This window comes from Salvia splendens, chromosome 7, assembly GCF_004379255.2.
Source record: "Salvia splendens isolate huo1 chromosome 7, SspV2, whole genome shotgun sequence".
Taxonomy (NCBI): domain Eukaryota; kingdom Viridiplantae; phylum Streptophyta; class Magnoliopsida; order Lamiales; family Lamiaceae; genus Salvia; species Salvia splendens.
In genome coordinates this window covers 7,737,018-7,749,046 of record NC_056038.1, presented here as the reverse complement: position 1 = coordinate 7,749,046, position 12,029 = coordinate 7,737,018, and the positions used below count along the sequence as shown (strand labels likewise).

The 12,029-nt window shown below is 38.8% G+C and overlaps 3 protein-coding genes across 3 annotated transcripts; all 3 read right to left on the bottom strand.

Annotated features, from left to right (window-relative positions):
- Positions 1-1,467: 1,467 nt before the first annotated feature.
- Positions 1,468-2,012, bottom strand: LOC121810340 (B3 domain-containing protein At2g24670-like). The gene is made up of 2 exons (XM_042211132.1): positions 1,992-2,012; positions 1,468-1,827 (listed from the first exon to the last, which is right to left on the bottom strand). Exons 1-2 carry the CDS (start codon positions 2,010-2,012, stop codon positions 1,468-1,470), a joined length of 381 nt encoding a protein of 126 aa, XP_042067066.1.
- Positions 2,013-3,479: 1,467 nt separating this feature from the next.
- LOC121741871 (gamma-interferon-responsive lysosomal thiol protein-like) lies at positions 3,480-6,727 on the bottom strand. The gene is made up of 5 exons (XM_042134797.1): positions 6,302-6,727; positions 5,278-5,343; positions 4,923-5,063; positions 4,445-4,537; positions 3,480-3,914 (listed from the first exon to the last, which is right to left on the bottom strand). Exons 1-5 carry the CDS (start codon positions 6,545-6,547, stop codon positions 3,714-3,716), a joined length of 747 nt encoding a protein of 248 aa, XP_041990731.1. The 5' UTR covers positions 6,548-6,727; the 3' UTR covers positions 3,480-3,713.
- Positions 6,728-6,898: 171 nt separating this feature from the next.
- LOC121741870 (phenylacetaldehyde reductase-like) lies at positions 6,899-9,836 on the bottom strand. The gene is made up of 6 exons (XM_042134796.1): positions 9,547-9,836; positions 9,279-9,451; positions 9,008-9,193; positions 8,283-8,445; positions 7,331-7,517; positions 6,899-7,178 (listed from the first exon to the last, which is right to left on the bottom strand). Exons 1-6 carry the CDS (start codon positions 9,665-9,667, stop codon positions 7,034-7,036), a joined length of 975 nt encoding a protein of 324 aa, XP_041990730.1. The 5' UTR covers positions 9,668-9,836; the 3' UTR covers positions 6,899-7,033.
- Between the last annotated feature and the right edge of the window lie 2,193 nt (positions 9,837-12,029).

Here is a 12,029-nt window from a genome sequence, read left to right as displayed (position 1 = left end):
TTTCACAAAAAAATATATCAAATTAAAGATAATTTTGTAAGGATTCCAACGAGATCTCAATTGTATATGTTCCGACGATGTTCGGGTTATGAAATTTGATAAATTATATTTCAATTTTCGTACATGTTGATAAACAGATTTGATTAACAAATGTAAAAAAAATCTCAATATAGTGTATGCAAAATCTCAATATAATGTAGGTAAAATATCAATAAAATTGTGTTGATATTTTCTTGTACTTGTGTTGATATTATCATGTCATATTGTTGATATTTGTAATACATTGATATAAAAAAGCACCCACGAAAATTATCATATGATAACATAATGATGATATTACCCTTTTTATTGATATTTTGTCTACCATTTATTGAAATTTGTGAGCTTTAATCTCATCCACTCATTTCAAAATCTAAGGTTGTACATTTAGTCTTAGTTTTGGATTATGGTGTTATAAGCAGTAGAAGAGGACCCATAGAGAATATATTTAATGTCATGCTAAGATCATTTCCTAAAAATTAACTAACTATGACCTAAAAGTGCCCTACATATGATATTGTTCTGCGTTTCTGTATTTAAATCTAGTTTTGCATAGATCAAAACCATATATATATATATATATATATATATATATATATATATATATATATATATATATATATATAGGGAGATGATCAAAATAAGTATGTGTTTAAATCCAGAAATGCAGACCAAATCTCAGCCCTAGGATTAGATGATCTAATGGTCAATAATTAACCAAAAACACGGAAGGTCATAATTAAGCAATTTTAGGTCATATTATAATATTTGGATTTAATGTCATGCTAAGATCGTTTTAGGTCATGCTTTGTTAGCATGACCTACAAATTATATAGGGTTTTAATCTATGCAAAACTGGATTTAAATACAGAAACGCAGAACAATATCATAATTAGGGCACTTTTAGGTCATAATTAGGTAATTTGTAGGTCATGCTAACAAAGCATGACCTAAAACGATCTTAGCATGACATTAAATCCAAATATTATAATATGACCTAAAATTGCTTAATAATGACCTTCCGTGTTTTTGGTTAATTATTGACCATTAGATCATCTAATCCTAGGGCTGAGATTTGGTCTGCATTTCTGGATTTAAACACATACTTATTTTGATCATCTCCCTATATATATATATATATATATATATATATATATATATATATATATATATATATATATATATATATATATATATATATATATATATATATATATATATATATTATAATAGGTCCATGATCAATTGAGATTTTTTAGGCTAATTGAGAAATGAGATGCAATATTAGCCACTCATTTTTATTAAATGAGTGGTCCAGAATTTGCCACATGAAAAATATTTTTAGATTAATTAATTATAAAAGGGCGGAATGGTAATTTCATGTTTAAAATGGGTTGTTCAGCTTATGTTCTCCCTCTCCTTCCCAAATCACCGACGCAGATCCACGACCCTCACGTCCACGCGGCCCTTCCTCCTCGCCCTGAGGCGGCGCCGCTCCTCCTCCGTCAGGAAGCCGTCGCTGATCTGGCTCGCCGGGATCGAGAGGCGGTTGTGGTTTTTGCTCACGTCGGTGCGGAACAGCTCCTTCTGAATCACCAGCGTCGCCGGCGCCGTCAGCTCCTTCCCGCGCGCCATCTCCTCGATCGCCCTCCTGAATTCCTCCGGCAGCTGCGGCGGCAGCGGCCGATCATGTTCCTGATGCGGCGAATTTTGCCTTATACTCCTCGGCGGTGCTAATTTGGATTGCGCGCTGCGCGGCGGCGGCGAGTACGTCGAATTTGTGGCCTTCTATTGTGAACAACAGAACAAGTCTTCCACATCTTTCAATGTTAAATCCCTAAATCCCATGAAAATCTGTCTCTGCGGCGTTTCTCGGATGTTGTTTATTTGTTGAAAATCTGCGACATTGGCTGTTGGTTTTTGGGTGAACAAATTTGCTGTTGACATTATACTGAAACTTCAGTTGTAGACATTTGCTGTTGACATGTTGAAATGTAGGAGATGCTGGTTTGTTGACATTGTGAATTGAAGATGAAAATTTAGGATGACATTTTGTAGGTGCCTTTGGAGGTCTGTTGACACATTGACATTTGCGTTGCTAGTGACATTTATCTGAAATTTATGAATACATTATGGGATGTTTTTTGCTGACATTTGTGGAATTAGCATGAGAACATACCTTGAGCTTCGTAAGACATATCCATAAAATACCAATTTGGTAGATGAGATTGTATAAAATATTGACATGTCATGTCAACTACGGTACATATCGTGTCAACTACACGTACAAGCCATGTCAACTGTGTTACAAGTCATGTCAACTACACGTACAACCATGTCAACTGCACATAGAAACCATGTCAACAACAATTATAAGTCATGTCAACTAGACATACAAGCCATGTCAACAATCCGACACATTAAAACACGAAATGACACTTATACCCCCGTGTTGACATAATGTGATAGCTGTTGACATGTCGTTAATCTTGTGGATTAGTGGCTGAGATTGCATCTCATTTCTCAATTAAGCTAAAAAATCTCAACCTAACAGGACCCTATTATAATACATATATATATTATATTAAATTAATAGAATATATATGTCTATAATATTATATTTAAACTATAATTCGCTTTTTCGGTTTTTCGCTTTTTTTCCACCCGAACCAAATCGAAAAACTGAAATTTTTATATTTTCAAAATTGAACCGAATCGAAAAACCGAAAAAACCTAACCGAATTTCAAATTTTCGGTTTAATTCGGTTCGGATATTCGGTTTTCGATTTTTTTGTTCACCCTAAGTACTAATATCGTTTCAAAGTTAGTGTTCTTTTAAAAATAAAATTTTGAAAAACTTGAATGAAACATGATCAAAATTATAGTCGTGGATTGGTAATGATGATGAATCAGATGGCATATAGACTAACGAATGTTGTTGCAAAATCTTAATTAAGAAAATGAATAAAGGTTTAAGTGATTTATTTGGAGAATGTAATATAGTACTACGTATTTAGTAAAATTGTTATAATAATTTTTTTGCTTTGAGATATTTTAGTAAAACAAGACGAGAGTTCGTTCTTGATCAGTAAATAATACTAATACAGTATAAATTAACAAAAGTTATTGTGAAATGTTATTCAGGGAAAACGTTTTAAATTTTGCATCAACAGTGCTGTGATATTATATTATTGTTTTTTTCTTTTGGTCGAATGAGATTATATACTACGAGATGGCATTCGATTAATGAATAAGATAATAGTGAAATTAATTAAGATGATACAGTGAGATCCATTATATTATAACCTTTTGTCTGTGATATAGTATTAATAAGAAATAGTATAACAATTTAATAATGTTCACTTAATCAAAATTATGAACCTTTTTATTCTGCACAGATAATGGGGACAAACGGAGTATATGAGATCCACAAAAATATGTATAAAAGTGGCATTTTGATTGCTGAAGGGTCTATGCTATCTGGGTAAATAAAGCTGCACATCCCCATCATCATTTAAGTATATAATTACATATGCAATATAACAAACTAATTGTTCAACATACGCAAATACAATCTTCTTTCCCCTTTCGACTACAATAACCTTTAGACCATACAAGAGAGAGCACCTTCAAGGGTTTTGAAAGAGCAACATAAGTCTAAAACCACATACGTACTATATACGACTTTGCAGCCATGAAAGTATTGCTGGCAATACACGGGACATCTTTGATTTGAATGATCCTTGTCCAAAGAGAGAATTGAGCAAGTCCATTTTCACCTTTCGAATGCGCCCAACTGACAATTCAGTGCAAGCGGATGGTTTGGGGGTCCCTTTGTATGCATCACAGATATAGCTTTTGAAGTTCCGATAATCCTGCAGCATTGGATAGTATGTTATATTCAGGAATCAGTAAAAGCTCAGATGCACATGAAGTAAGGATTAATGATGGGGATTGTTTTCTGAGTGTGCAAGCATGCAATTTGTGTGTGAGCATTTACCATGTTGGCTGGCATGGAACCAACATCTCATGCGAAAAGGACTAGATATCTAACATCACTCATCAGGTATCATGCCTATCACATATCGATATTGTGTGGCTTGATTCTTCTCATACATTGCAGATATAGTTTCTCATTTCATATATTTGGCATATTTTGTGTCTGACAAACACATTCTGAAATGCAACTGAGGCACCTTTAATATCACTTGGGTGCCTCTTATCTCTTAAGGGACTAATAAAGCAATCTATGTTACTCCTTTAGTATTGCTATATTCATCTGATCGGATAGAGAAATATATGCAAAGCTCAACACATTTCAGCATGAAGAAGAAGAGGTAAGGGTTAATAATTCCTGCTTTGATTCTTCCATGATGTTTTGAAGGAAAAGCCAGAGGATACTCACATCATATATGGGCTGTCCATCCACAACTACCCATGGCACGTACGTATGAGGGGGTTCGAGAGCATTTGTTTTAGCCGCATATTGTAGTATAATCTGCATGGGTGACACTAGGTGAGTACAAACTATCTATTCAAGTGGGATACAAATGATAAACATAATTTAAAAAATCTTGACGCAATTGGTAGCAACAAGTTGGGATATATGGATTCGTATAGACCCAGTCTCCAAATGACCAAGAAATAACCAAATATCAATAGAATTAACATCTCAATATCCAAAGACAGAACGGTACCAAATACTGGAGTTGTGAAAAAGATTACTTAGTTAAATTAGAGCAAGACTTTACTAAGACATCACTCATAGAAATCCCATCCCAACCATTTCTCACTCTATATATTCACACAAGATCGATCCATTACATAGTAAAAAGCAGCTGAGAGAATCAAGGCAAAATTGGATAAATTAGTTGTAAATTTACCTTTGTTCCACGGTCACTGTTGTAACAATCCATAACAGGGGTGGCATCAAGACCCAATTTCTCAAAGCATGTCGCCCAATAGGTGTAGTTATCATGGTATACAAGACTTTCCACACAGTAGATAAATGGGAAATGATCTTTCTGCATCAGGAGTTCGACATAAAATATTAACAGATCATCTAGTAAAGCCATGACACATAATTGAATCAAGGAAGCAACCATAGTAGGTAATACTGGAAACATATTGAGCACTCATAGCAGGTGAGATATAAATTCAGCTACCTTTTCTCATGCTCAAACCAACAAGCTAATTACACATGAAAGGGTTAACAAGTATCCAAAGACTGATACTAACCACTTTAGGCCAGGCATCAATTGCACACGCCTCCACAGTGTTCAATATGCACTCATATTTACCATGCTGCAAAACCAGTACGAAACAAATTAGTTCTTCCAACAGAATTTAAGAAAATCACAGCATCCAACAATATGATCAAAATTTATTCATACAACGCCAACTTCACTATATGCATAACCTGGCATATAAAGGTGTCAGAACCATAAATTTTGGCATTGCCCCAAGGCACAAGTTCAAGATCAACAATACGAATGAGATCATCACTGAAGATCATACTCAAAGAATCTACGACAAAACTGGCACTGTAAGGGCAAAGGCTTTCATAGTATAAACCCACAGACACTTTGTTGCAAGAAGATAGTGGCATTAATGCGGAGACAAATAAAAAGGTAAAGAGCAAGAAAACTTTCATTGAGAGAGAGGAGAAAGCCATTGCAAAGCCAGAGGAAAATGAATCGGGACTTTAGGTATAGGAATATATAGACAGCCTTATATTTTATGGCATAGCTGACGACTAACATCTGCAGAAAAATGCTTTAATTTAGCTCGTGGCAGCGGCATCGCCACCTTGCAGGCCACTACTCCTAGTTGGACCAACAAACTATGAATAGTCCAAAAAGCGCCTCCGTTCTAATAAATATCAGCAGATTTCTGCTACCTCGAAATTGCACATGTCTCGGCTAATTATTTTAATGTAACAGATACAATTGACTCATCAATATAAACAGTAAGTGCTGAAATAGGAAATGAGGAATCAAGTGAAAAAAGGTATGGCTTCACTCCACAATCAAAATAAATCTATTTTTTTCTTTAAAAGAGAATCCGTCCGCTTATGTTGGAAAAGGCAACGAAACACGATACAGAAGCTATGAATTGATGTACGGGACAATTTTATGCTTGAAAGGTGCAGTATTTGGATCCAGCAACGATTTATAATCTGAACTAAAGCCAAGAAATCAGTTTACAGGATTTTTTTCATCAGAAGTCGGAGAGGGTGAGGGAGAGAGGCGAAAAGAAATACCTGGCAAACGATGGTACCATTAGACTTGATTTTAGCGTTTCCATAGGGAATAAGCTTTAGATCGGTAATTGTGATTAGATCAGAGTCGAATATTTTGTAGAGGTAGTTGACTATGAGATTGGAACAGTAGGGGCAGAGAGTCTCGTAGTACAGCTCCAGCGCCACTTTGTCGCCGCCGTTGACGGCGGTGGTGGCAGCGAAAGGAGAGATAATTGATAGAACCAAGAGCAGCCGAAGAGCATCCATGGCCAATTCGTTCGATTTTTGCGTCCTTCACTGAGTTTCTAGTGATTAATGCGATCAGATTTTGATTAGGTTTGACTTTTTGAGTGGAGAGTAGAGAGTTTTGGTGAGGGGATCCGGGATTGAGAAAGATTAAAATAAGAGCGATTAGAGAAAATTAGCAAAAAATCAAATTAATTTCATTTCCTTACGTAGGGTAACGCAAGATCAAATCTAATGTTACTATCATAGTATGGGATAAAAATAATGTTTTCTTCTGGATATTTATTCTGGCTAGTACAGCTCACACTTTGAATTCATTGTACACAACAAATATGGATAGGCTGGAGTCAATTGGTAACTTTAACAGAATGATTTAACAAAAACTATCTTGCATAAAACAGGCTGCAGTTGTTGTAACATGAAACTACTCAACAAGCATTGCTATTACAGTACCATAAGTTCCATAACACACACACTACAAATTTGTAGACATGCAGCCACATTTTTTCAAGAAATATATCCTTTGCTTCTCAAGCTTTCAACGCCATCCTTTATGATTTGCTCCATGGGAATGAATTCCAAACCTAAGTCCTTCAGCTTCTTTGCCCCATCCTTGGATCTTAGTAGTCCAGGTTGAGTATCCCTGGGCAGCCTGCAGATCATACAATGTCAAATAGGAGTAACTAATTTATCGATACTCAACAGCCCTCCAATAATATAGAAGGTTAGTGCACAAGAATTGGAATGAGTTGTCATACCTCCAGACACACATTCAAATTCAGGAGCATGAATAAGAAATCTTACTTGGGGATGTTGTATTCGGGGTAGAGTTCTGCCACCTTAGCAGCAAAATCGCCATAATGAGATATAGCTTCGACACATAAGTGCCTTCCCTTTGTAGATGGGTTCTCATACACCAGAATGTGTGCAAGAGCTACATCTTTGACGTGCACAGATCCCATGAAGACATCTTCATACTGTTCAGTGCAGCCTGCATTAAAGAGAAAAAATACATGCATAACTCACCATGAGTTTTAAGAAACGTATTTCCATCAACAATTTTCCGAGAGATTTAATTGAACATAAGGCAAATGAAACTGTTACATATGTTCTTTGTAACTTGGTTAATGAGGATGTAGTATGACAATATATAGGGTGAATAATGTCAAGCAGAAACCGTTCAAGGGCTCACCAAACTGACAATTCAAACAAGCAAAAGTATCAATTGAAGAATCTGACATAAGTAAATGGAATATAACTGCATTTAGTTCACATGAGGTTGTTTCTTTGAGAACTGCAAACCACATTATTGAACTCCAAGTTGTAATATGTGCTAGATTAGGATTTGGTTATTTTGCAAACAACTATCTTAAATCCACTTCTCAGTTTCCAGGATGATTTGACGTCAAAGTAAAACCTCTCTCATTTTTCTAAAACAAATACATATTGCTACAACGATGTTGCCCTACAACTTTTTCAGATAGATATCATACACATGGCATCTTCACTCAAAGCTTCTCCAAATGTATAAACAAACAGTAATTTTCACCATTACACAATTCTCCCAATTAGAATTCTCATTACTCCATAATTCTCGAACTATCTCTAACACCTTTGGGCCACACAACCAGATTAGGCGAGAACAAGACACCATACTCTAAAACGTACAACCCTGTCAGATAATGGTTATACATATGGCATGCTACTAAACCAAGCTTAAACACGGTACATAAATGGATGTCAAAGATTGGATTACCCTGCAGAAGGCGAAGCAACATCTGCATGCTTGCATTTATTGCTGGAGGAATAATAGGACCCATCACCGTTCCAGGGTTCACCACAACAATATCCAGATCATTTTCCTCAGCAAATTTCCAAGCAGCCTTTTCAGCCATGGTTTTAGATAGCGGATACCAAACCTAACAATCAAGGGCACTCACAAGTGCATTTAACATCAAAACGGTTGCATTCTTAGTAAAGAGTATGATTTCAGGAATCTCAGCTCGTTTATAATGAAAAGCATCAGATATATACTAATAATTAACCTTCATAGCCCCTGCCGATAATGTATCCTAAATTAGTTACTGTTGTGCTGTATGCCTGTATCTACTTGATTCTTTTAAAGATGAAATAACTGTACAAGCATAAGATGGTCAATGCCCTAAGAAGGACTTGGAACAATTTTGGTCAGAGTTTAGTTGACAGATAATATTCAAAGAATAAGATGTGTGTGTTAGTCGCCAGAGCTAATCTTATACCAAGAACATATTGCAATGATCCGTTAGGCGAGACAGTAAAACATTTATCTCAAATATGAAGTACCAATCCTCTTGATTGAGTTTAACAGGTTGTTGCAACTAGAGCTATAAACTCTTAAATAGAATTGAATAAATGATTCTGTGTCATGATGTGCGAAGTGAATTATTGATAAATCAGTCAAAACTAGCGAGGTGTAGAGAGAGCATGATGTAAATGCGATACCCCTTTCTGCTTGCAGTATTCCTCATTGGCCCAGCAATCTTCATTCTTAATCTTATCAGCAGGCCAATTAGGGCTGGGGACAATCGCCGATATAGAGGACGTGACGACCACGCGCCGAACGCCTAGCTTCTTTGCGGCCGTCAGTACGTTGATGGTGCCCTTAATCGCCGGGTCCAGCAGGTCGCGCTAAATTCACAGATACCAAACGACAATTGTTGAACCGAACAACACCAACGAACGATGAGCGGAAGTATAGTGAGGGTATATTCACCTGCGGATCTTCCACTCGATCGACGATGCAGGGGGAAGCCAAATGGAACACTCCTGCGGCACCGGTCACGGCGGCGACGATGGAGTCGTAATCGAGCAAATCGATTTGGAAGAGGCGGAGGCGCGATTCAGCTCCTTCCAGTGCTTGCAAGTGCTTTGTTTCTTTCTCATCGTCTAGTAAGCAAAGAGAAGAGAATCCCCAATTTATTAAGAAGAAGGGGAGTAGAAGAATGTTAGTGAGGGAGAAGGAGGATGAGGAGATTCGTTACTGAGGTTTTTGACGGTGGCGTGGACGGTGTAGCCGCGGCGGAGGAGGAGCTGAACGATCCATGAGCCAATGTAGCCACTGCCGCCGGTGAGACACACTACTTCACCAACTTTCTCACTCATCTCTCCGCCCACACACACAATACCTATCTCCGTTTTCTCTCTCAATACTTGCAATCAAAACAAAATCAAATTCGAGTATAGTTAAAATATGTAACGTAGAGTTGATCACTAACTTTACACATTTTGTGCATTTTCGAACCAAAACATCCTGTGCAAAGTTGCAGCCAAATTTTGTTTTTTCAACATTAACTCATTTTTATCTTACATTTTCTAATTCTTTGATTGATTTTAATTTTAGTCGGTAGATGGACAAGTGTTGCATTGGTCAAGTCAATAGTAGGTGGGTGGGAGTGTTTTGGCGAGGAAATAAAATTCACGTGTTCAGAGATATGAACTTTCTCTACGACAAGGTTCATTGGCAAGTAGTACTTCTATAATTTTGGGTATTTTCCTCATTTGTAAGGTATCAGGTGTACCTACACGAGGGATCGGGTGGGATTTTCCCTCAAATCGGGTGCGGGTTCCCGCTGGCACCTTTTTCGACATTCCTAATTAGAATAGACATGTCTCTCTGTCAATTGATATTCCAGAGTATTGCAATGATCATCCTATGCATTAGTTGGTATCTGAATTCTAAGGGCATCACTAACCCCGTCCCCATTTCCGGCCCCAAGTCCCCTCCACGTCATCATTCCTCTACAGTTGCGGCCCAGGCCACAACTGCTGTAACCCTGCAGGTTGTGGCCCGGGCCGCAACTAATAAATGACACTATTCACAATTCCAACCTATTTTGAAAGTAAAATAAAAAACGCTGTAAATTTATAACACGGAAAATTTAATTTCATCGAATACTGCAAAATTACAACATATAAATTTTCAAACTGAAAATAAAATACATGAAAACATAACGTCAATGCTGGAAAACGTTGTTGCGAGTCCAAATTTCTTCGATTAGATCGGCTTGGAGGCGAGTGTGTTGTTCCTCTTGGCGCATCGCAGCTGAACGAGCCATGACATTGCGGATGTCGTGAGGAAGGCCCTGCACGGGCGGCTCGGTGACAACGTAGTTACTCCCGGTGCTGGCGAGCGGATCGTCGCTCCACAAAGTGACGTTATCTTGTTCGTCCTCAACAATCATGTTATGCATTATGATACATGCATACATTGTGTCGGCGATGTTTGACCGCTGCCAACCACGGGCCGCTCCCTTCACGATAGCCCACCGCGCTTGGAGGACTCCGAATGCACGCTCGACATCTTTCCGAGCCGCCTCTTGCCTTTGGGCAAACATTGCCCTCCGATCGGTTGTCGGAGCTGTGATAGTCTTCACGAACACGGGCCATCGAGGGTAGATCCCGTCTGCCAGATAGTACCCCATACTATACCGACGGTGGTTGGCCGTGAACTCTACGTTCGGTGCTCGCCCAGCACACAAGTCGTTGAGCAATGGAGACTCGTTCAACACATTGAGGTCGTTGTTGGACCCCGCGACACCAAAGTAGGCATGCCAGATCCACAATCTGCAATCGGCAACGGCCTCCAACACAATCGTGGGATGTGTGCCCTTGTGCCCGCTAGTGTATTGTCCTCTCCAAGCCGTTGGACAATTCTTCCACTGCCAGTGCATACAGTCGATGCTTCCAAGCATCCCCGGGAAGCCGTGGGCCCGCTCGTGCATGTCGACCAACTTGCTAACGTCGTCGGTCGTTGGCTTTCTCAAGTACGTATCCTTGAATGCTTCGACGACTGCCCGACAGAATCTAGCGAGGGACTCCCGTCCAGTAGGCTCGCTTACATGGAGATACTCATCGAACATATCTGATGTAGTTCCGTAAGCGAGTTGACGAATGGCAGACGTGCATTTCTGCAACGTCGATATACTTTCCCGGCCCACAGCATCGGTAGTTTGGCAGAAATACGGGTCACGAGCTACAACGGCGTTGACAATGCGTATGAACAAAGGCCTCCGCATCCGGAACCGGTGACGGAACATCTGATCACTCCATCGCGGATCTCTAGAGAAATAATCCGTGAAAAGCCGCAAGGCAGCTTGTTCACGGTCTCGGTGAATATACATCCGGGTACGTGGTACCCGGGTTCGTTGTTCGTTCCGAGCTTGAATAGCAGCTTGGAAGCGTTCAACTTCGTTGTTCATTTCTTCTTGGATTGCCGGTACCGCCTCTCCTAACACTCGGGTCAATTGATCTTCGAATATTCTTTGACGAGGAGGCATTTTTTCGAATTCTAGGAAGAGATTTGAAGTTGAATGTGAAGTTGAATGTGTATGAAAATGGTGTAGTATTTATAGAAAAAAATTTCAAATTTAAAATAAAAAAAAAATATTTGGTTGCGGCCCGGCCCGTCACCGTGCAACGCTGGGCCGGGACGCGGGACTTGCGGCCCGTCTCCGTGCAACCCCGT